This window comes from Takifugu rubripes, chromosome 8 (genome assembly GCF_901000725.2).
Source record: "Takifugu rubripes chromosome 8, fTakRub1.2, whole genome shotgun sequence".
Lineage (NCBI taxonomy): Eukaryota > Metazoa > Chordata > Actinopteri > Tetraodontiformes > Tetraodontidae > Takifugu > Takifugu rubripes.
In genome coordinates, this window is record NC_042292.1 from 13716589 (window position 1) to 13736249 (window position 19661).

General features: G+C 52.5%; 1 protein-coding gene across 4 annotated transcripts in view; it reads left to right on the forward strand.

Annotated features, from left to right (window-relative positions):
* The window catches only part of LOC101072884 (sodium/calcium exchanger 1-like), a 44232-nt gene extending 27026 nt beyond the window's left edge, over nt 1–17206 (forward strand). For 2 of the 4 annotated variants that reach the window (XM_029839907.1, XM_029839905.1), the window contains exons 2-17: nt 1629–1856; nt 2237–2376; nt 2471–2623; nt 2695–2922; nt 3018–3434; nt 4446–4556; nt 4635–4787; nt 5885–5981; nt 6066–6257; nt 7071–7263; nt 13985–14091; nt 15022–15146; nt 15261–15296; nt 15538–15637; nt 15773–16045; nt 16746–17206. In XM_029839907.1, coding sequence (XP_029695767.1) covers nt 1709–1856; nt 2237–2376; nt 2471–2623; nt 2695–2922; nt 3018–3434; nt 4446–4556; nt 4635–4787; nt 5885–5981; nt 6066–6257; nt 7071–7263; nt 13985–14091; nt 15022–15146; nt 15261–15296; nt 15538–15637; nt 15773–16045; nt 16746–17125 — 2853 coding nt within the window. In that variant the 5' untranslated portion in view covers nt 1629–1708 and the 3' untranslated portion in view covers nt 17126–17206. Of the gene's footprint in view, nt 1–54; nt 632–1628; nt 1857–2236; nt 2377–2470; nt 2624–2694; nt 2923–3017; nt 3435–4445; nt 4557–4634; nt 4788–5884; nt 5982–6065; nt 6258–7070; nt 7264–13984; nt 14092–15021; nt 15147–15260; nt 15297–15537; nt 15638–15772; nt 16046–16745 lie in introns of those variants that run through there. The other 2 variants (XM_029839906.1, XM_029839909.1) reach the window with 2 other exon arrangements.
* The last annotated feature ends 2455 nt before the right edge of the window (nt 17207–19661 follow it).

Consider the following 19661-nt stretch of genomic DNA (forward strand, 5'->3'; position numbering starts at 1 on the left):
TGTGTGTGTGTGCGTGTGCGTGATCAGTCAGAATGATTCACGTCTAACGAGGGAAAGCCCTTCTGGACGTACAGAACACACGCATTAATGCTCTTCTCCTGCTTGCCACGCAGAAGAGGAGCGCTCCGAGCTGGTGTCGGACCGACTGGAAGGACGCTGATCTTCAAGAATCGGCCTCCAGTTGGAGTCTCGCGCGGGTTTTGTAGGCTAGTTTCCGATTATCACTGCGAGAAAGGAGGTAAAGCTCCAGCGTCAGGTGAATGGCAGAAAGGAATACTGCCTGTGAGGACACCGGTGGGGGGGGTTAAAAGTGGTAAAAACAGAGGGGTGACAAACCAGATCGAGGGAATAAAGCAAATAAAGGAAGAACTTGGTGGGAATTTTTGCTTATTTGAGCCCGAATGGATCACAAATTGTCTCTGGGCCTCGAATGTGATGTTGCCCAACAAAAAAATCCACACGGGCTGAACGCAGGCGTGACCTCTGACGGAAAAGTACAAAAAAAATATGGAAATGAAAGTGACCGAGAGGAAGCATAAAATGGGAGAGACCGGAGGAGAGAAGCGAAGGAGGATTGAAGTGACAGGTTGTTGTTGGAGCAGCAAGACCCTGGAAGACCGATGAAGACAAGGTCAGAACCCGCCGCTAAAGTCACGACCGATGACTAAGTGCGTTTGTGTGTGTGTGTGTGAACTGGGGGCATTTATTCTGCCCTGGGCTGAGGTGTTGGGATTGTGTGTCGACAAGGGGAACCAGCCAAGGTCGACGGCGTCCCGACGGTTGCTGTGTGCTAGCGGGGTCTGACCCGGCGCTGCCACTTTAGCCTGTTCCGCTTCCCCTTTTCTGGAGATCTTGTTTCCTCCCTCTGCTGTGAATTTCCCGGTTCTGCTAATGTTGGCCGCCGGGCGTGAAATCCGCGTGGGAGTCTTCCGCCGATGTGCGTAGAGGTTTGCGCTCTCGAGGCTCGTTTGCGCCATTTCGCCGGAGAGGCGGCGCCTCGCTGATCCGCAGTCCTCGAGAATATTCACCTTCACCTTTCAGTCGCATCCAAAACATGCAGCTGTGACCCAGGTCCTGTGTCGTCCCGAGCTCTTACGGCGGCGTGTGTGGCGCTACGGGTCTGGCCCCGCCGTCCTGCCCCCCCGTCCTGCCCCCCCCCCCCCCCCCCCCCCCCCCCCCCCCCAGCTAGCCTCGCCGAGCTGGTGGAACCTTTATTCTCTTCGTTAGCTGGAAGCTGCGGCTGCAAATGACACCGATGAAAGTGTACTCGGGGGATAGTCTGAGGTTTTATCTTCCCTTCTGTGGAGCCTTATCACAGCAGGGGGGGGGTGCAGTGATTGGTTTCCCAGCGGGGGGGAGCAGCAGAAATGCCACGGGCCGCATGGCGCGGCGAACGCCGTATCACTTCTTGACAAGCGGGTCTGCCTTTCGCAGGGCGGCCGGGCGCCTTTAGCATGTGCTTGACAGTGGGCCAATGTGACAGCTGCTCTGAGCGCTCAGCGCACGTGGAAAAAAGCTCGTGCACGCAGCCCATTTATTATGAAGAGCTTTCTCTTAACTTGAGAAATTTTTCTACTAAATATGAATGTAACCCCCCCCCCCCCCCCGCTTCTCCTTCCTCGATCCAGGAATCGGAATACCGCTCCAGGCTACGCCGTCCCCAGACCAACCCTCGACAACCACTGACATCCCAGCATCCTCCTCTAACATGGCGCCAGGGCCCTCCGGCATCCTCCGACCCTCACCCCTCCTCTTCCTCCTGGCCTCCTGCCTCCTCCTGCTGTTGTGTCCCGGCCCCGTGGAGGCAGGATCCTCCGAGCAGAACTGCTCCACCAGCGGAGACGCGTGTCAGGAAGGTGGGTGACGCAGTTGCTCCGTGTATTAATTACAGGAAAGGATAATGAGCGTTAATTAGACCTGAGGGATGACGGATGAAGGCCGTGGAGCTGGACGGAACGGGCTCCACGCCTCCCTCCGATCATGCTCACCGGGTGTCAGCCGCTAATGCACTAGCATCGAATCCTAATACTGTAAAGCTATTTTGCCGCCTGACGCCCTAGCAAACATAAATTTACTTTAGCGACTCTAACAATAGAGCGCTTAATCCATTTCAATAACCTTTTAGTAGGACAAATGAGAAAATATCCCACTTTTGGGGGTTTTAATCAGGCTGTGGTGACACTGAGCTAAGCTGCGCTATAATACGGTGTTATATAACATTTTTGGTACTTTTCAGGAGTAATACTGCCCATGTGGAACCCCCAGAACCCGTCCGTAGGGGATAAGGTGGCCCGGGCCATCGTTTACTTTGTTGCGCTCATCTACATGTTCCTGGGCATGAGCATCATTGCTGATCGATTCATGTCTTCCATCGAGGTTTGCGACCTTTCACTGGCATCTTTAGAGCGAGGCCAAAGTCCGGTGGTGTTCCCTGCGGCTCCTTTTACCGCCATTCCCCTCCTCTTTCCAGGTCATAACCTCCCAGGAAAAGGAAATCACCATAAAAAGGCCCAACGGCGAAACCACGACGGCGACCGTCAGGATCTGGAACGAGACCGTCTCCAACCTCACCCTCATGGCTTTGGGTTCCAGCGCCCCCGAGATCCTGCTGTCTGTTATCGAGGTGAGTGCGTTGGGTTCGCCTGCGCAGGCGCGAGAGGGGCGGGCGGATCTGATTTGGCCTCCTCCGTGCAGGTGTGTGGTCACGACTTCCAGGCGGGCTCCTTGGGGCCCAGCACCATTGTGGGCAGCGCCGCTTTCAACATGTTCGTCATCATCGCCATCTGCGTCTACGTGGTCCCCGACGGGGAGACGCGCAAGATCAAGCACCTGCGGGTGTTCTTCGTCACGGCGGCGTGGAGCATTTTCGCGTACATCTGGTTGTACCTGATTCTGAGCGTGTTTTCCCCTGGAGAGGTGGCGGTGAGGACCGGATGAGATATTAGCTTTTATTCCTGATAAATGGAGGAAGCGGATCACAAATAAGGAGGGATGATCTTGTTCCCTCTTACCTGCAGGTCTGGGAGGCGGTGCTGACCTTCCTCTTCTTCCCCCTCTGCGTGGTCCAGGCCTGGGTGGCCGACCGCCGGCTCCTCATCTACAAGTACGTGCGCAAGCGCTACCGCGCCGACAAGTCCCGCGGCATCATCATCGAGACGGAGGGGGGAGCTGACGGAGGGGCGGGAGGCATGGACGGCGGGGTCGGTGGAGGGGCGCTTGGTCCCGGGGGCTTCACGAAGATGGACATGCTGGAGCTGGATGGACAGATCGTGCTAAACTGTCACAGCGGGATGGACGGGGGGATTATGGAGGATGGCGGCGCCAAGGATGAGGAAGACGAGGCCCGGAGGGACATGGCGAAGACACTGAAGGAGCTTAAGCAGAGGCACCCGGATAAAGACATGGAGCAGCTAATTGAGATGGCTAACTATCAGGTCAGCATGGCCCTTATCTTTACAGTCAGAGAGCTGCTAGTTTTGGGCTGAGAGCTGGATTAGCTTAGCATAGCACAGCCAGTAGGGGGAAGATTGGGGTTTGGAACCCTGCCAGCCTAGCTTAAATCAAAGCTAATCAACGTGTCTGAACCCATAAACTGTCATGTTATAGAACATCTGATGAGCTGAAACCAAGGAAATGCTTTTCTTTTATCCTCGTTGGCTCAGTTAATGCTCCGTCTCAGTGCTTCCACCCGAGGCCTCACAGCTTCCTTTAGTTTCCAGAATGTATCCTCACATTCCGCATGCGAGGGTGACGTCGTGTGAAAGACGTCGCCGTGCTGTCAGCATCAAACAGCATGTTTAAGGTGATAAAAGTATGGCGCCACCCCGAGCTGCTTTAATCAGTGCCAATTACTGCAGCTTTTTCTTCCCCTACAATTGACTCAATGCCTGTTGAGCTATGCTAATCACACTTCGCCATCTCAGCTAATTAGCACGCATGAATGATACATATGTGGCCCTTTTAAAAATATACTTTATACACGGATGTCAACAAACACCACAGTCATCAAGATGAATTCATGGACTTTTGCGATTGTCGTAAATAACGCCGCCGCCGCCGCCCCGTTTGTGGCCCTGGACTCAGAGTTGGATTAGCGCAACAAAAACAGATGAAGTCTTTAATTGAATTGGAAATCTTTGAGTGCGTCCAAAGACATGCGGGGCTGATAAAAACTCTGGTCCACCAGCTTTAAATCTAGCTAAATAACAAGGGTGCCAGCTCCCCACTTAATCTAAAGATCCATACCAGTTTGAGATGAGTGTCAGCCCATACATTTTCCTTAAGATCATTATATAAATTGATATGGGTCATTAGATCAGGAGATTTCAGAGGCCCAGAACTGGAGTCCAGCCAGTTCCTTGACGTTGCTCTTGTAACTGGTGTTCTGGTGCCATTACAGGGCAACGGGACCTCACTTTGACCCTGTTCTTGTCATTTCCGCTCAGGTTCTGATGCAGCAGCAGAAGAGCCGAGCGTTTTACAGGATCCAGGCGACCAGGATGATGATTGGAGCCGGGAACATCCTGAAGAAGCACGCTGCCGATCAGGCTCGCAAGGTCGCGCGTTGTTTATTTCCTCTAGGGACGTAACGTCTAATAACGTTTCTTAGCCGTAATCTTGCCCTTCGCTAGCAGGTGGTGAGCAGCAACGAAACCCAGGCCCAGGAGGACGACCCCCACACCGTCAGGTTCGAGTTTGAACCCTCTCTGTACCAGTGCTTCGAAAACTGCGGCTCCCTGAAACTGACCGTCGCCAGACACGGAGGGGACGCCGGAGTTACAGCTAAGGTAGGGAAAATCCTGAACCGGTGGGGGTTGCCGAGGCGCTCTGGAGGCATCCGTGGCGAGTTTTGACAGACTCCAAATGAAACAAATCCATTAATGCAGGCTCATTGATTTTAGCCTCAACGTTAGCTCTGAATACCACTCAGGCTCAACTCTCAGCTGTCAGCGCGATGATATCCGACCCGCCTGCGAGGCCGCTACATCTCTGATATTCCTGTTTAAATGATCTGTGGTAAAATTTCTGTCCGGGCTTCTCACATGATGCGGTGCGTCCGCCTCACTCATGGGATGTTCTGGCTTTGAACCCCCCCCCAAAGGAACAACAAACCCGGCAGCTTCCGTGACGTGTTGCCAGCCGATTCAGGTTTGGTGTGGAATTTCAGCTTTCACTGGTTGTTTATTCAGGTTTTGCATCTGAAAAGACTCTTTTATTCGCACACTTCTCTCGTTCCACAAATATCTGGCACCATCGGGTTATCGAAAACAGGTAAACATCAAGACGTAGCCCAGGGAACAAACGTCGTACGGTGAAACAACGTGAACGTGTCAAAACACCTCGCTGTTTATTCAGGCTAACCCAGTCCCAAAGCAGTTTAGATCCTCTCATTCTTCAAAGGAATCACATCAAAGCTCGCGCCGCACGGCATCAACGTCATTTACGGAACTGTGCCACTTCACCTTTAGCTAAAATAAGAACCACCGGAGGGGCTACAGTAGCCAGATTAAACTTGTTTGGATTATTTCGTAGGAGCATTCTTATGTAACCCTTCAGGAGGTTACGCCGGTGTGCGAGGGAGCCGTCACCGAGTCGGGTCGGTGTGTGCGTGTGCACGGAGAGCGTTAAAGAGAACGGAGAGGACGCCTAGAACATTCCGTGGTAGCATCTTCAAAGTCGTTATCGGGCTCTCTCTGACCAGGGGGCTCGCTTTAATGAAGCACTTTCTCTTGTTTTCTCTTCCCGCTGTTCACACCCTTCCCAACCCCCTCCCCCATCCTCTTGCCCCCCCACCTCTATCGCTATCCTCTGCCTGCATATCTTGTTTTATCGCCGACGGATCTCTTTGCTCTCACCTTGCCTGGCGTCCCAATCCCTCCCCAAGGTGGATTATCGCACAGAGGACGGCACCGCCAACGCAGGGTCGGATTACGAGTTCGCCGAGGGGACCTTGGTGTTCAAGCCTGGTGAGACGGTTAAAGGTAAGAAACCCCCCCCCCTGCCAAAAATGTTGGTAAATGCAGAGAACGGTGCACTAAAACCAGAACACTGAACTGGTTTCGCAGAGATCACAGTTGGGGTGATCGATGACGACATTTTCGAGGAGGATGAGTACTTCTACGTCCACCTTAGCAACCCGCGAGTGGTGGGATACCCCGAGGTAGGCACCGCCCCGCTGGACGCCAGTGTCACCCCTAAGGCCGTGCTGGGGGACAACCACACGGCAACGGTGACCATCTATGACGACGATCACGCAGGTGAGACCGAAAACCCCCACTGGACTTTTCCAAGAACTTTTATTGTTCAGCCTCTTGTGATCTTACGGAAGCGTCTTTAACTTTTCGAGACTTTCTGCAAGTCCTCTGCAGAGCTAAAGGCAGAGCCTTTGAGTCGCCCACTTGAGGTCCAGCTAGCTTATTTCATCCTTAGCAAGAGTGTTAATTGTTGGAGCACAGGGTGCAATTAATTCATAGGTAGAGTCCCAACCCCTCAAAAGTTGTACCGCCCTAAGAGGTACTCTTTAGGGAACATTTGAGGTTAGGGGGAAGCTGTTTCAGGGGAAATGTGTTAAGACCTTCAAACTCTTGGTAAGAGACAGTAGATGTTGTGGTGGAAAAGCAGAAAGTGTTAGCATCCAGCAGTTAGCCTTAAGGCTAAAAAGCTCTGTCCTGTTTCTTGAACCAATAAGCCAAGCTGGGGGAATAAAGGAGATAATATTATCCCGGCAGCCAGATTGCTGGTGTTGAAGAACAGCATTAGCTCATCTTTTTGGGACTATTTCTTGCCGGACTGCGTCAGTTCTCGGAATTTCCGATGCAGGGCAGAACGAGGTATTTAACAATTAGACCTGCAGTCCTCCCATGCTTGATAACATCCAGAGAGGATTAAAATGAAGCTCATTATCCTGCAACAAGAGCGAGTGGGAGGTAATCTATGATCCCATTCTCTGTGTATAGCGTATTCGCTCCACCTTGGAGAGCGAGCGTGGGCGTTTATTACTCTCATCCTCTATGAAGCCGCCTGCTCTTCGTCCCCTGCGAAGCCCTTTAATCCGTCTCTGTCCACCTCAGGTATCTTCACCTTTGAGAGTGCCAGCCAGAGGGTGAGCGAGAGCGTTGGCGTGATGGAGGTGAAGGTGCTCAGGACTTCGGGGGCCAGAGGCCTGGTGGCTGTCCCTTACCGCGCTGTGGACGGCACCGCCAAAGGCGGGGAGGACTACGAGCTGGCCGCCGGGAAGCTGGAGTTTCAGAATGACGAGACGATGTAAGTGCAGACGCGTTGGCCTCCCTTGCTCTCGCACCCTCGGGCGCAGGTATTTTTAATCTGCTGATGTCAGCTGCGCTAAATTGACTGGAGCCATAAATTGGCTAGAAAAGCAGTTTCCTCTGCAGCTCCTGGGGGCCGTAGAGGAAAACACAGTGTGTGTTTTTATCTGAAAGAAGACCACCCATGGTTGTGGGACCTGTGTTGAGCGTGAGGACGGTTGTGCGTTCCTGTTGGGTGCTGCTTGACTGACAACGACAGAAGTAGGTCAGTCTCAAACGGTAGTTCCTGGTGAAGGAAACAGGGATACACAGTGATTCTGTCTATAGAATGGCAGCGGCTGCTCTTCAAACGCAGGATTTGTGGTTATTTAGTTTAGTAACCTCGCGCCCGCTTACGTCTCGCGTTCAGGGGAGAAAACTCCAGAGGAGTAGCAAAGCTAATATGATGGGAAATCCTGGATTAATTAGTCTAATTGCTAGCTTTGTGTGATTGTGAACATTAGCATTGACGTAGCTTGATGACACAAATCTGTCCCAGGTCATTTCCTTGTTCTAGTTTGATTACATTTGTGAAAAGTCCCCAAAGTTTTGTTGGATTTGCGCAAGCTGTTGCAGGTTAGCTGGGCTAAACCCTTATTTACACACAATGCTACCCCAATGACATAGCTAAGTTGCTAAATGTCCTCAGTATGTGGTCGATATGTTTCCAAACGGGCTTCATCTGCTGTCCAACTTCAGCGCTCAGAGGGCGAAAGGTCAAAGCGATGGCAGAAAGGTTGAGAAGGTGCTAACACGAGTGTCGATAATGTACATAGCACTGCTAATATGCTAATTACAGCTGAACCCAGCGAGGAAAAGAAACAAAAACGCAGAGAACGCGCACGTTTTGGTTTGGAAATGTTCCCTGAATGCATCAGGTTGGTTCCCATGTTCAGTTAGCTTTTTTTAGCTTTTGTTAGCATAGCTTCGGTCGACCGTGCTGCTCTCACGGTGGTTCCACAACAGGCCCGTTTTAAAGCAGGTTCTGATTTCTCCTCACAACTCAAAGACCCCCTGGGGCGAAGCCCGATCCCGCATCTTGTTAAAGGATGTGTGACTTCTTCGTGCCACGGAGGCAGCGGGTGTTTGCGCGCCCGCCATGACGCTCGCTTGTTTGATATTTGCAACCTGTTTCTCCGTCTGTCGCTCGTCTGAGGCGGCTCCTGAAATAAAGCCTCCTCGGAGCCGACGCATTTTCATCTTATTGTCACTTTTATTGTTTCCTTAACATGTGTCGCGTCTACTTCCTCCTCTTCCTACACACCCCCCCCCCTTCCCTGACCCCACTGACGGTTCCAATCAAGAAATTCCAGAAATAAAAGCAGGAATCTGCATCCAATGAATGAAAATATCGTGTTTTGCGCAGCAGGCACGCCGACGTGCACAAGGGCTGGTTTTAAACCATAATTCCTCTCCACAGCCACCTGATTACCTCATTTATTTCAAAAGATAAATCAGTAAAGGTAATATTAGTGGTGCCTGCATCCTGTTGCCTGTAATTCCTGGAAATATTTGTATATTTTTACATTATTTAAAGGCGGCACTTACACTATTCATCAAAAATGAATAATGAAAAGGTTAAAACTGTCACTGATGAAAACAACGGACAGAATATGCTAATGACACACGTAGAAAAGGGCAGCCTGAACACTCATTTTAATAATTTAACGATTTACATGATGAGTCCATGTAAGAACATTAATATTATGGAATCTTGAAATTTCATTTTTAGATTAATATACATTACCTTACATTACCTTCATCTTGCTCCCGGGGCCCCTTCGCTCACAGTTAAGTAGCCTAGCTTACCTGCAGCTGAGGATGCTGGGTAATCGTTCACTCCTTTGATATTCACATCCCGATTTTTCCACAGGCAAACAACACGGGGCGCCCCCTGGGGTCCTCGCATGTAACCTGACTCTTTCCTGTGGAGCAGAAAACGTCTGATAACTCTCTCTCTCTCTCTCTCTCTCTCTCTCTCTCACACACACACACACACACACACACACACACGTGTCAGTCTTTTATATAGAAGTAGGAACTAACGCGTAGCTATAAAACAATAAAAACATTTGAATTTTTTCAAGGAACTGGGTGACAGGGCACTGATAAATAGGGTTCGAATCCCATGACAGTTGCACGATGTCCTCATGGTGTGTGTTCTGTGATGGACCTGAGACCCAAACCTCTGTGGTTCTGAGGAGTCCGTGTGTTCAGGGATGGGGGGAACCTGCAGGGTGGGCCTCTGCTGCAGTCTGTAATCATGGGTCACGGACCCACCGTGAGCTGCCCCTGCTCTTCCATGCCCATGATTAGCGCCTAAACAGGGTACATATATACCCTCCCTGCCCTCCCACCAGCCCCAGCCCCCCCCCAGCGCACGAGACCACATTAAAGGAAGCTGGGCTGCGTTCAACGCTGTAGGCCGGCTGGTCTGTGCTGCCACTTTTCCCGCATTTCTGCTCACATTTGGGTTTTTCTGCCGCGCTGTCTGTGTCTTCGCTGACATCCGACCCCGGGATGAGCCCCTGTTGCCCCCCAGTTTACCCCCAGGGTGCCCCGCTAGCATCAATTAGCGCGGTGACCTCCACGCAGGCCTGAATGCAGCTAGGGAGAGCGTAGAACCTCAGCCCATCTGGTTCCGCTCTGTCAACAATGACATCTTTGTTGTCATGACGGAACAAATGGAGCAGCTAGAACCACCAATCTGACCCGAGAGCTGTGCTACCGGAGGAGGAACCCCCCCCCCGGACCCTTCCATCGCTCTAAAAGTGATGAGCCACTTCCTGCTGGCGCCCGCGGACCTTTGGAAACAGAGAAAGAGAGTGATGTGACTCACGCCGGCTCTCCGTATAAACACCTCCAGCCCGCCCTCGCTGTCCTCTCCCCATCACGCCACTTCTTCTCCTCCGTCTCTGGTTTAACCCTCTCCCCTCGCCATCCATCACTCCCTCACCTGCGCCACTCTCTCTTCCCGCCCGGCCGCCATCCTTCTTCCCGCCTTGTCATCTCTTCACTTCTTTCCCATCAGTGCATCACCTGTGTCTCCATTTGACGGGTGTATACTTTAGCCCACCAGCATCTCTTTCGCCGCATTGCTCCGCATTGCTCCGCATTGCTTCATCGTTGACCCCCCCGTCAGAGGGGCGATGGTTCGCGCCGGTGGGCGGGGCATAATGTGGAATTAAAAGTGAAAAAAGTGGCCGGTGGAAGAGGGTAAGGGAGGAGGAAACTAGGAGGGAGGTCAGTAGGAAGGGAGGAAATGACCGGGCGTCTTTTTTTCAAGGGCTGCCTGAAGGATTCAGGTTAGCTTGGTCACAGTTAGCATAGCGACAATCCCAAAACTTCTCAGCCCCCAGTGAGGGCTGCCAGGCGCCGTTTACTTCCACATACACAGAACCTCAAAGTTCAGCTCACATCGGTCAGTAACAACTGCGCTAGGCCAGCGATTTAGCTCCGGAATGACGCTAGGTCGCCCTGCTCCTCGCTGATTTTGCTTGTTTTTCATCCCAGACGAGGCTTCAACAGTTGAGCAGATTTGAACGTAGCGCTAGCGTCTGTTAGCCTCCTGTCTGGCGGCTGTCCTCGAGACGTTTACTTGGTTCTGGCCGGCGCCTCTCAAACTTCACGGAAACTTGAGTGCGAACACGGTTCCACGTTAGCGATATTCCGGCCTCTCTCCGTGAATCGGGACCCATTTGTGTGTATTCTTGATTTTCCTTTGTTCCACACTAGCATATAACTAACACAGAAAGGCCTGCTGGGAATCGAACCCATGACCGTGGTGCTGTGAGGCATTAGTGCGAACCCCTACGCCGGGTTTCTGTTCCATAACGTGTATGAATTTTTCACGCAAACCTCCCAGTTTGACCGGATTGTAAATATGATGGGAAGCGCTGAAACATACGTGAGAACAGACGAGGAGAGTTTTAAAATAACAACCTTCTCGTCTTGTTTGGCTGCGTTTTCCCCTCCGAAGACGGAAAAAGCGGCTCAGCCGCAGCTGCGATGACGTGTCGACTCGTTCTCGCGCCGTCCCAGAATCCTTCACTTCTCCTGCAGAAAGCGAAGCCGCTGTTTCAATATGGCGGACGCGGTTATTACATAAGCTATTACATAAGCGGTTTGGTCGCACCCGAACGGGACGCGTCAGGAAACCGATCAAAGAACCGGAGTCACAGATTTCAGCGGGAAAAGGCCTTTTTTTTTCTTTTTTCTGCACTTTGAAGTGAACACAAGTTTCCCTGGGAGGGAAAAACAGAGCGGAGAGTCGGGGCCGTCGTCCCCGGCGACGGGCCGTCGTCCCGGCGACGGGTCTGTCTCATGTGATGGAAGTCATGGAGCTCAGAACGTCAGCTGAGCGTTCATGTGTGCAGATGCTGCTCGCTGCACACGCCTTCGCATCCCTTCAATATTTGATGCCTCACACACACACACACACACACACGCACACACACACACACACACACTCTGTGCATGTCCTTTTGCTCCCTCTTTAGGACGTCAAGAGCAGCCGTGTTCTCATGAGATCTTCCCAACGTCGTGTCACGTGCCTCTAGAGGAGGAGGAAGCTAGTTCCTCCATTTTCTCGTGCGTCTGGACGAGGGGGCGTGGCCACCGCCCAGGTGACGCACCTGGTCAGGGTCCAGATGGGCCTTTTGCGCCCTTCCCTCACTTTGCTCGTTTCCATTGCCGTGCTAACCCAAACGGAAGCTAATCCTTCACAGTTTGGTTAGCGTGTAGCGCGCACGGCCCTGTTGAAGTATGTGGTTGCCGTGGCAACCCCACAGCCTTTGATGCCCCAGATGGGACATTCTATCACGTCATCTCTGCCGCGACGCCTTTGAAGGGCAAGAATGAGCGCAAACTAGCAGCTGCGCAGGGAATTATGGGATGTTTTGTTTGTTTTGACTATTTCTCCAAACACGTGATCATTAAATACTGATCTGTGTTTCTCTGTGGTCGATCTTAGTCCTTTAGCCTGAGCGCTGTCCCTCGGCCGTCCCTCAGCTGTCCCTCCACTGTCCCTCCACTGTCCCTCAGCCTCATTGCTCTCCACAGCTGGAGCTCACTCGTCTCGATGTGGGAGGGAGCGTTTTGTTACTTAGCTTCCATTTATATCACGAGAACTTGTAAAAATATCTGAACAGGTGAGTTAATATCAGAAAGGTGTGAAGAAGCTGCTGATTAGGTGGCGTAGAGGTGAGATGTTGTCATGGAAACAGTCACAAAGGGCCCACCTCTCTTCCTGAGACCATCCTGGGTCGATGCTGGGACAGGTGAAGTAATGGGAGGAGAAGGGAGGAAGAGGAGGAAAGGGGAGGAGGAGGAGAGGGAGGAGGAGGAGAGGGAGGGAGGAGGAGAGGGGGAGAGGAGGGAGGAGGAGAGGAGGAGAGGAGGGGAGGAGGGAGGAGGAGAGGGGAGGAGATCGAGGAGGGGAGGAGAGGGGAGGAGGAGAGGGGAGGAGGAGGGGAGAGGGAGGGAGGAGGAGAGGGGAGGAGGAGGGGAGAGGGAGGGAGGAGGAGAGGAGGAGATTTAGAGGTTGAGAGTCTCTGTAAAACTCAAGCAGGTATATAAATCAGCCACACTCAAGAAAATTAGTTTTTTTAAGTTGTACACACACACACACACACACACACACACACACACACACACACACACACAGAAGTAAATGGAGATGGAGACCGAGATGTGACACGTTCATCAACTAATGCAACAAGGTCTTTAGTATTCCCAGTATTCCCAGTATTCCCATCAGCCTGTCAGTAACTGGGAGAACTTCCACCCAGGCAGTGGGTCATGTGACCCGCAGGTGCTCATTTGAAGCAGCGCCCTTCAGGGCGACCTTTCTTGCAGGTGGCGTCTCTCCTTTCCTCCCTCCTGCTCCTCGTCTCTATTTCTGGCAGCGTCGGTGAACTCGGGGTCTGCGTCACGCCGCTGACAGGCCGCCGCCGCTGACAGGCCGCCGCCGCTGACAGGCCGCCGCCGCTGACAGGCCGCCGCCGCTGACAGGCCGCCGCCGCTGACAGGCCGCCGCACCCCGAACCTGACGGGGCGGCAGCTGGACGGGGAGCAGGTGTCAAACTGTAACGAGGCCGGGAAGCGAGGCGGCTGAAGAGTGCATCTGTTGGGGGGGGAACGGCGTGTCTTCTGGGCGAGCTTTAGCTTTCGTTAGCTAGGAAGGAAGTGGCGAGGGTGTGAGTTTATGGCAGGCTAACACCAGGGAGGCGTAATTAGCATCAGCGCTAGCAGAGTTAGTCATCGTTGAGTCCTCACATCTCTGAATTCAGATATTTGGTGGGTTTTTTTCATAACTGAAAATCTCTCAGCTGTGGCGGCGCCGTTCATCACGCCACCGTCAGCCTTGGGGGAGAAAATATTAGGGCGTACAGAGAAGCCCCCGACCCCACATCGGCCCCACATCGACCCCACATCGGCTCCACATCGACCCCACATCGGCCCCACATCGGCTCCACATCGACCCCACATCGACCCCACATCGGCCCCACATCTGCTCCACATCGGCCCCACATCTGCTCCACATCTGCTCCACATCTGCTCCACATCGCCCCCACATCTGCTCCACATCGCCCCCACATCGACTCAGATTTCCCGTCGACTCTAAATGCATCAGCCTGTAAAACTGACGACTCATCTAGATCTTTTTTTTCCAAAAACAGGAAGGTGATCGAGGTGAAAATCATCGATGATGAAGAGTACGAGAAGAACAAGGCCTTCGCCATCGAGCTGGGGGAGCCGGTGCTGCTGGAGATCGGGCAGAAACATGGTGGGTGTTTCCCAAATGTGGAAAAATCAGCAGAATTTCAGGCCTTGAAACGCAGTTGAGGCTAATAGCATTAGCATCATGCTGTTTGTGACTATTTTAGATATTATAGAGACCATAATTTAATGACATCATCAGGCAGGCGCTGCCATCAGTGTTGCTCCAGCTGTTAGCACCTGCTAATGTTACCGTGCCAGCTGTAATCCCGAGGTGATTAAACAGTTTTTATGTTAATTTGAATTTCTGACCTCTAATCACTCAAGACTTTTAGGCGTTTTTAACGATCGCTCGAACCTGTACGTCGAGTAAATGTATCTGGTGCTTCCATGCTAACGGCTAGCATCAGGCTTTCTGTTTAAATTCTGCAATTTAGAGTCTCCAGTCAATGCAATTAAACCGTAGAACATGAAGAAAACCCACGCAAGAGCCACTTGCTGTCAGGCTATTGTGCTAGCTGCCACAAATCCCACCTGTCAGCCACTGAATTAATAGCGTCGTAATGGAATTTGTCGAAAGATCAAGTGGAATGACATTTAAATGCACCTTGCTCGACGCCCTCGCCACTTCACGCATGGCGCTGCTTTTCAGTTACCACGGCAACAGGCAGCTCAATTAAGGGCTGCCATAGGGTGTGAGGACTGAGTCAGTGGCTTTGGAGACATATATATGTGATATATGTCCTTTATCGGCGTTCTGGAAGTAATGACAGCTGTGGTTGGAGTATTAGCATTTAGACCATTTCAAGCTACACGAACCCTGACAAGTCAACCAGCAGGGGGCGCCGCTGTGGTTAATCATGAGTTTGCATTGGTTCCGTGTCCGTTTCAACTTATTTATTCATTTAACCTACTTTTTTGGACACTCTGGGTTTGTGCGGAGCTTCCTCAAAGCGAACGGTCATAGCTAACGGTCGAAAGTATCGTCCCGTTCTAGGTGACTCCAACGAGAACAAGCCGATGGTGGGAGCAGAAGAAGAGGAGGTGGCCAAGATGGGCTGTCCGAGCCTGGGGGAACACACCCAGATGGAGGTGGTGATCGAGGAGTCCTACGAATTCAAGGTCAGTTTCCCTCCTGAAACGATGGACGACGTTATTTTAGGTTTCCCACCTCGTTGAGCCGCATCACTCATTTTTTAATTTTGTTCGCTTCTCTTTTCTTGGACCGGAGAGCAGAGGGCAGTAAACGAGCTCGTTTGGAGAGTCGACAAGGTTAACCGGCCACCTCTTGCTTTAGCTTCGCCCTCGCTCTCGTTGCTAACTCCTTCTGCTAAACCTGCTAATCCTCAGGATGCTGTTACAGTCTTTCACCTTTGCTTCTCTTCACTGCTGCTAGCGGGAAAACCTCTTTCTTCGGACTTCGTAACGAATCGGTCTCTTCTCTCTTCCTGCATGATCTGCGTGCGCTGGCACGTGCACGTGTGTGTGTGTGTGTGTGTGTGCGTGTGTGTAGAACACAGTAGATAAGTTGATCAAGAAGACCAACCTGGCTCTGGTGGTGGGGAGCAGCAGCTGGAGGGAGCAGTTCGTCAGCGCCGTCACCGTCAGTGCAGGTAAAACGTTTGGCTAACATCCGGAGCAACCAATGAACACCGTAGCGGAGGTTAGCATCTTGCTAACCTCTCACTTATCCTAGCCGCTAACCCTCTTAGCGAGATGAAGTGACTCTGCCACCTCTCCCAACAAAGGCGACGACGACGACGAGGAGAGCGGCGAGGAGCGCCTGCCGTCCTGCTTCGACTACATCATGCACTTCCTCACCGTCTTCTGGAAGGTTCTGTTCGCCTTCGTCCCGCCCACCGAGTACTGGAACGGCTGGGCCTGCTTCTTCGTCTCCATATCCCTGATCGGCGTGCTGACGGCCGTCACCGGCGACCTGGCCTCGCACTTCGGCTGCACGGTCGGGCTGAAGGACTCGGTGACGGCCGTGGTGTTCGTGGCGCTCGGAACGTCAGTCCCGGGTGAGTGGGAGCGCCCCCCCACGCTCTTAGCTCCTGTCTCGCCCCATCTGGGACATTTATTACCCCCCCTTAGTGGCTGTTATGTGTTTGCTAGCAGCCATCCGTCATCGTGTGCCGCCTCTGCAGCGATACGCAGGTGTGTGATGAGGTGATGCCCCACAGGTCATCAGAACCCCCCCCCACACACACACACACTCACACACACACACGTGACATCCATCACCGTAGGAACAGCCAGCGCTCGTCTTTCGGAGCGTCTCCCACCTATTGTTACGCTTCCGGCGTTGCTAATTTGGCGAACTCAAGCTGTGCCCCACTTCTGGCACTTGAGCTTCACCCCCTTTGTTGTCATTTTTACCGGAAAAACAGAGCAAACGGAAAAACGGGAGGTTTTAAAGCCTCTTTTGTTGCTCCGCCGATGAGGAAAACACTCAGCAAGAACCAAATCCTCCATGTTTTGGGATATGAAAACGCTGCTGAGTGGAAAGTGGAAAACCTGTTGTTTTTTTAAAAAACAATTCTGTGGTAAAATTCCGTATATTTGGTGTTGGAAACCATCAGATCCACAGCAACGACGTTTTTAGCTCTTTTCCTTTCATGTTTGGTGGTGACCAAAAAATGCTAATGCTAAAGCTAGCCCAGCGGCTACAGCACAACACTCATCTCGTCCTAAAAAGGTTTGTTTGATTTTCCCACCTAGACACCTTCGCGAGCAAGGTCGCCGCCATCCAGGACCAGTACGCCGACGCCTCCATCGGCAACGTCACCGGCTCCAACGCCGTCAACGTCTTCCTCGGCATCGGCGTGGCTTGGACCATCGCGGCCGTCGCGTGGCGCACCAAGGGCAAGACCTTCACGGTGGACCCGGGGAACCTGGCCTTCTCCGTGGGCCTCTTCACGGCCCTGGCCGTGGTGTGCGTCATCACACTCCTGTACCGGCGCCGTGCGTCTGTTGCCGGCGGCGAGCTGGGCGGGCCACGAACTAGCAAGGTGCTAACGTCGCTCCTCTTCGTGACGCTGTGGCTCATTTATATCCTCCTGGCGTCCCTGGAGGCCTACTGCCACCTACCAATGTTTTAAATGGAGGGGGGGCGAGAGAGGCCCACTGCCAATCAGGATGGAGAGAGAGAGACTGGAGAGACTGAGAGGACCCCCCCCCCCCCCCCCCCATCATGTAAACCAGAGTCTCGGCGTTGTTGGCGACCAGGGGGCGTATTACATCATACGCAGACACCTAAAATATCCACACAGGGCGTCGGGAATGTGGCGGGATAAGAGGGAACGCCGTCGTAGGGAGGAGGGGCAAACTGAGACGCGTGAGGTGAAGGAAGAGGCGTGCCCCCCCCCCCACACCTCTCTCTCTCCCTCTCTCTCTGTCTCTCTCCCTCTCTCTCCCCCAACATTCCGGCGCCCTCAGGTGACTCTGCTGCATCGGAACGCTGGGGGTCAGAAGAAGGCTAAAAACTGTCAACCTCTTTTCTTCTTCGTCACCCCCCCTTACCCCAACAACCCCCCCCCCCCCCCCCCCCCAGAGACCACCGCCATGGCGATGTGTTACTATAGTCCTTGACGACGACCCGGGTCCCCGCCCCCTTCACGTCTCCTCCCCCTTCAACTCTTGACTGGCGTCACATGTTGATGTAGTTCACGTGCACTTGTAAAAAAAAAAAAACAACAAGGTGTTTATTCTAAAGTGAGAGGATCCTGAGGGACGAGGGAGTGCGAGGTCTACCTGGAGGAGGGCTTCACTGTTTACACTCTAACGTTGGGAAAAGGCTGGAAGGAGGAGCCCCGGGGCCCAACGGAGGGACCCCAGTAAACCAGTTCGATCCAGCTGGGAGGACTGGCCAGACCCGGAGCGGACCCGCTGGTCCATGGAAACAAGGAACTTGATCAAAGTCCACCTTGGAGAAAAGGGAAGAGGGAAGCTTCCGGAATGGCACAGGGGACAGTTCCGCCGCCGTCGGGACTCTGTTGTGTCCGTAGAGAAAAGTCCCGAATCTCCGTTATCCAAAGATTTCAGCTCGACCGTCGGCAACTCGGATCTTTTCGGAGTTGTTTCTCTGCGTTTGTCACGCGTCCGTCTTGTTGTTGTCACGTCTGATTCACCCGTCTGTCCTCCCAGACAAAGACAGGCGGGACAGCAGGTGAACGTTAGCTAAACGACCTCCTCTTGTTAGCGAGTCCTCGGTCGCCAACGATGTTTGGAAACACTGAAGAAAATACCGAGAAAACTGGTAATTTAGCCTCTTTGTGCTTTGATCCTTTGTTCTCTGCGAGGGAGGGAAAGCAGCAATTTACCTGCCCACGGTGGACGGGGGGGGTGGGGGACAGATCACCTGCTGGCTCCGCCCGCTTTAAATGCCGGTTTTACAGAGTCGCTCCCGTCACAACACTCGGCGTCGGGTAAAGAGCTCGATTTTGGAGGGATTTCCTCCTTGTTTGCTCGTTTGGGTCGCAGCAATTAGATCTCCGTCCCCATGGTTACAACATCCCAGACGCTAATTCAAGTTGGGGGGGTGTGCTAAACGACTTTTTCCCGCCCACCGGTAGCGATGCTGATACCACGGTAACCACGTAACACTGGGAATGGGCACTTCCAAGAGTCGATAAGTCTTTTCGGGAAGGCAGATCATTGCGTCCGTGTGTGTGTGTGTGTGTGTGTGTGTGTGCATGCTTTAGAGGAATTCCAAGACCTGCAGCCATATTTTTAGACACTCGCCTGTTGCTTAGTGACCATCTGTCCAAAAAACCCTTGTCCCCTTGGCTGTCACCGCCAGACACCTGTGTCTGTGTGTGTGTGTTTCGGTTTTACCCCCTTTTCCTGTGAACATGGCGAGCGTCTCTCATGCCACCTCGCTCTCTGTGCTCAGCGAGTCCGTCTCGACATGTTTGCGCGCGTCTGTTCGGTGTCATTCTGCATGGATATTCGTGCCTTTGTGTGAGTGTGTGTGTCAGTCGGTGTGTTCTCACCTCCTGTGTGTGTGTGTGTGTGTGTGTGTGTACGTGCTCGAAAGCAATACTGTGTGAGCCACTTCCAAGCAAGGTCAGCCAACACTTTTATTTTCATTGTTTACCTCTTATCTCTAATAAAGAGATGCTCTTCTTCTTTGATGCTAGTTAGCTTAGCACAAATGCAGATGCCTCCGCTCGCCTGGAATCACTTCAAAACGGAGCCACAAAGCCCCAAAGTGTCAATAATTAGTTCCATTGATCAGATGTGGCACTGTGGGATTGTGGGAAGTGTAGTTTTCCTCCTCAGAAGTCACCACTGGTTTTGTTGATGGAGGCTAGCTCAGAGTTCACTCGTTCACTTTGAGCGTTCAAATTCAAAAGCTAGCAGTTAGCAATCCTATTTTGTAAATGCGTAAAAAAGTTGTTAGTCAAACGGTTTTGACCATTAATCGACCAGAAATGCCGAATTTGCGCTGATTCATCGTGTCAAAATGCTACATTAGCAGCGCTCACCCACAACCCCAAAAGATCTGTTGAAATGAAGTGGAGTTAGCCGTTAAATGGTTTTATCTCCACTCTCGGCCGGCGTCCGTGAGGCCTAAAAGTGCTTTGCTTTGGTTCTGTTTCGGTTTCTTTCCACTGACTCTTGAAACGTGTTTTT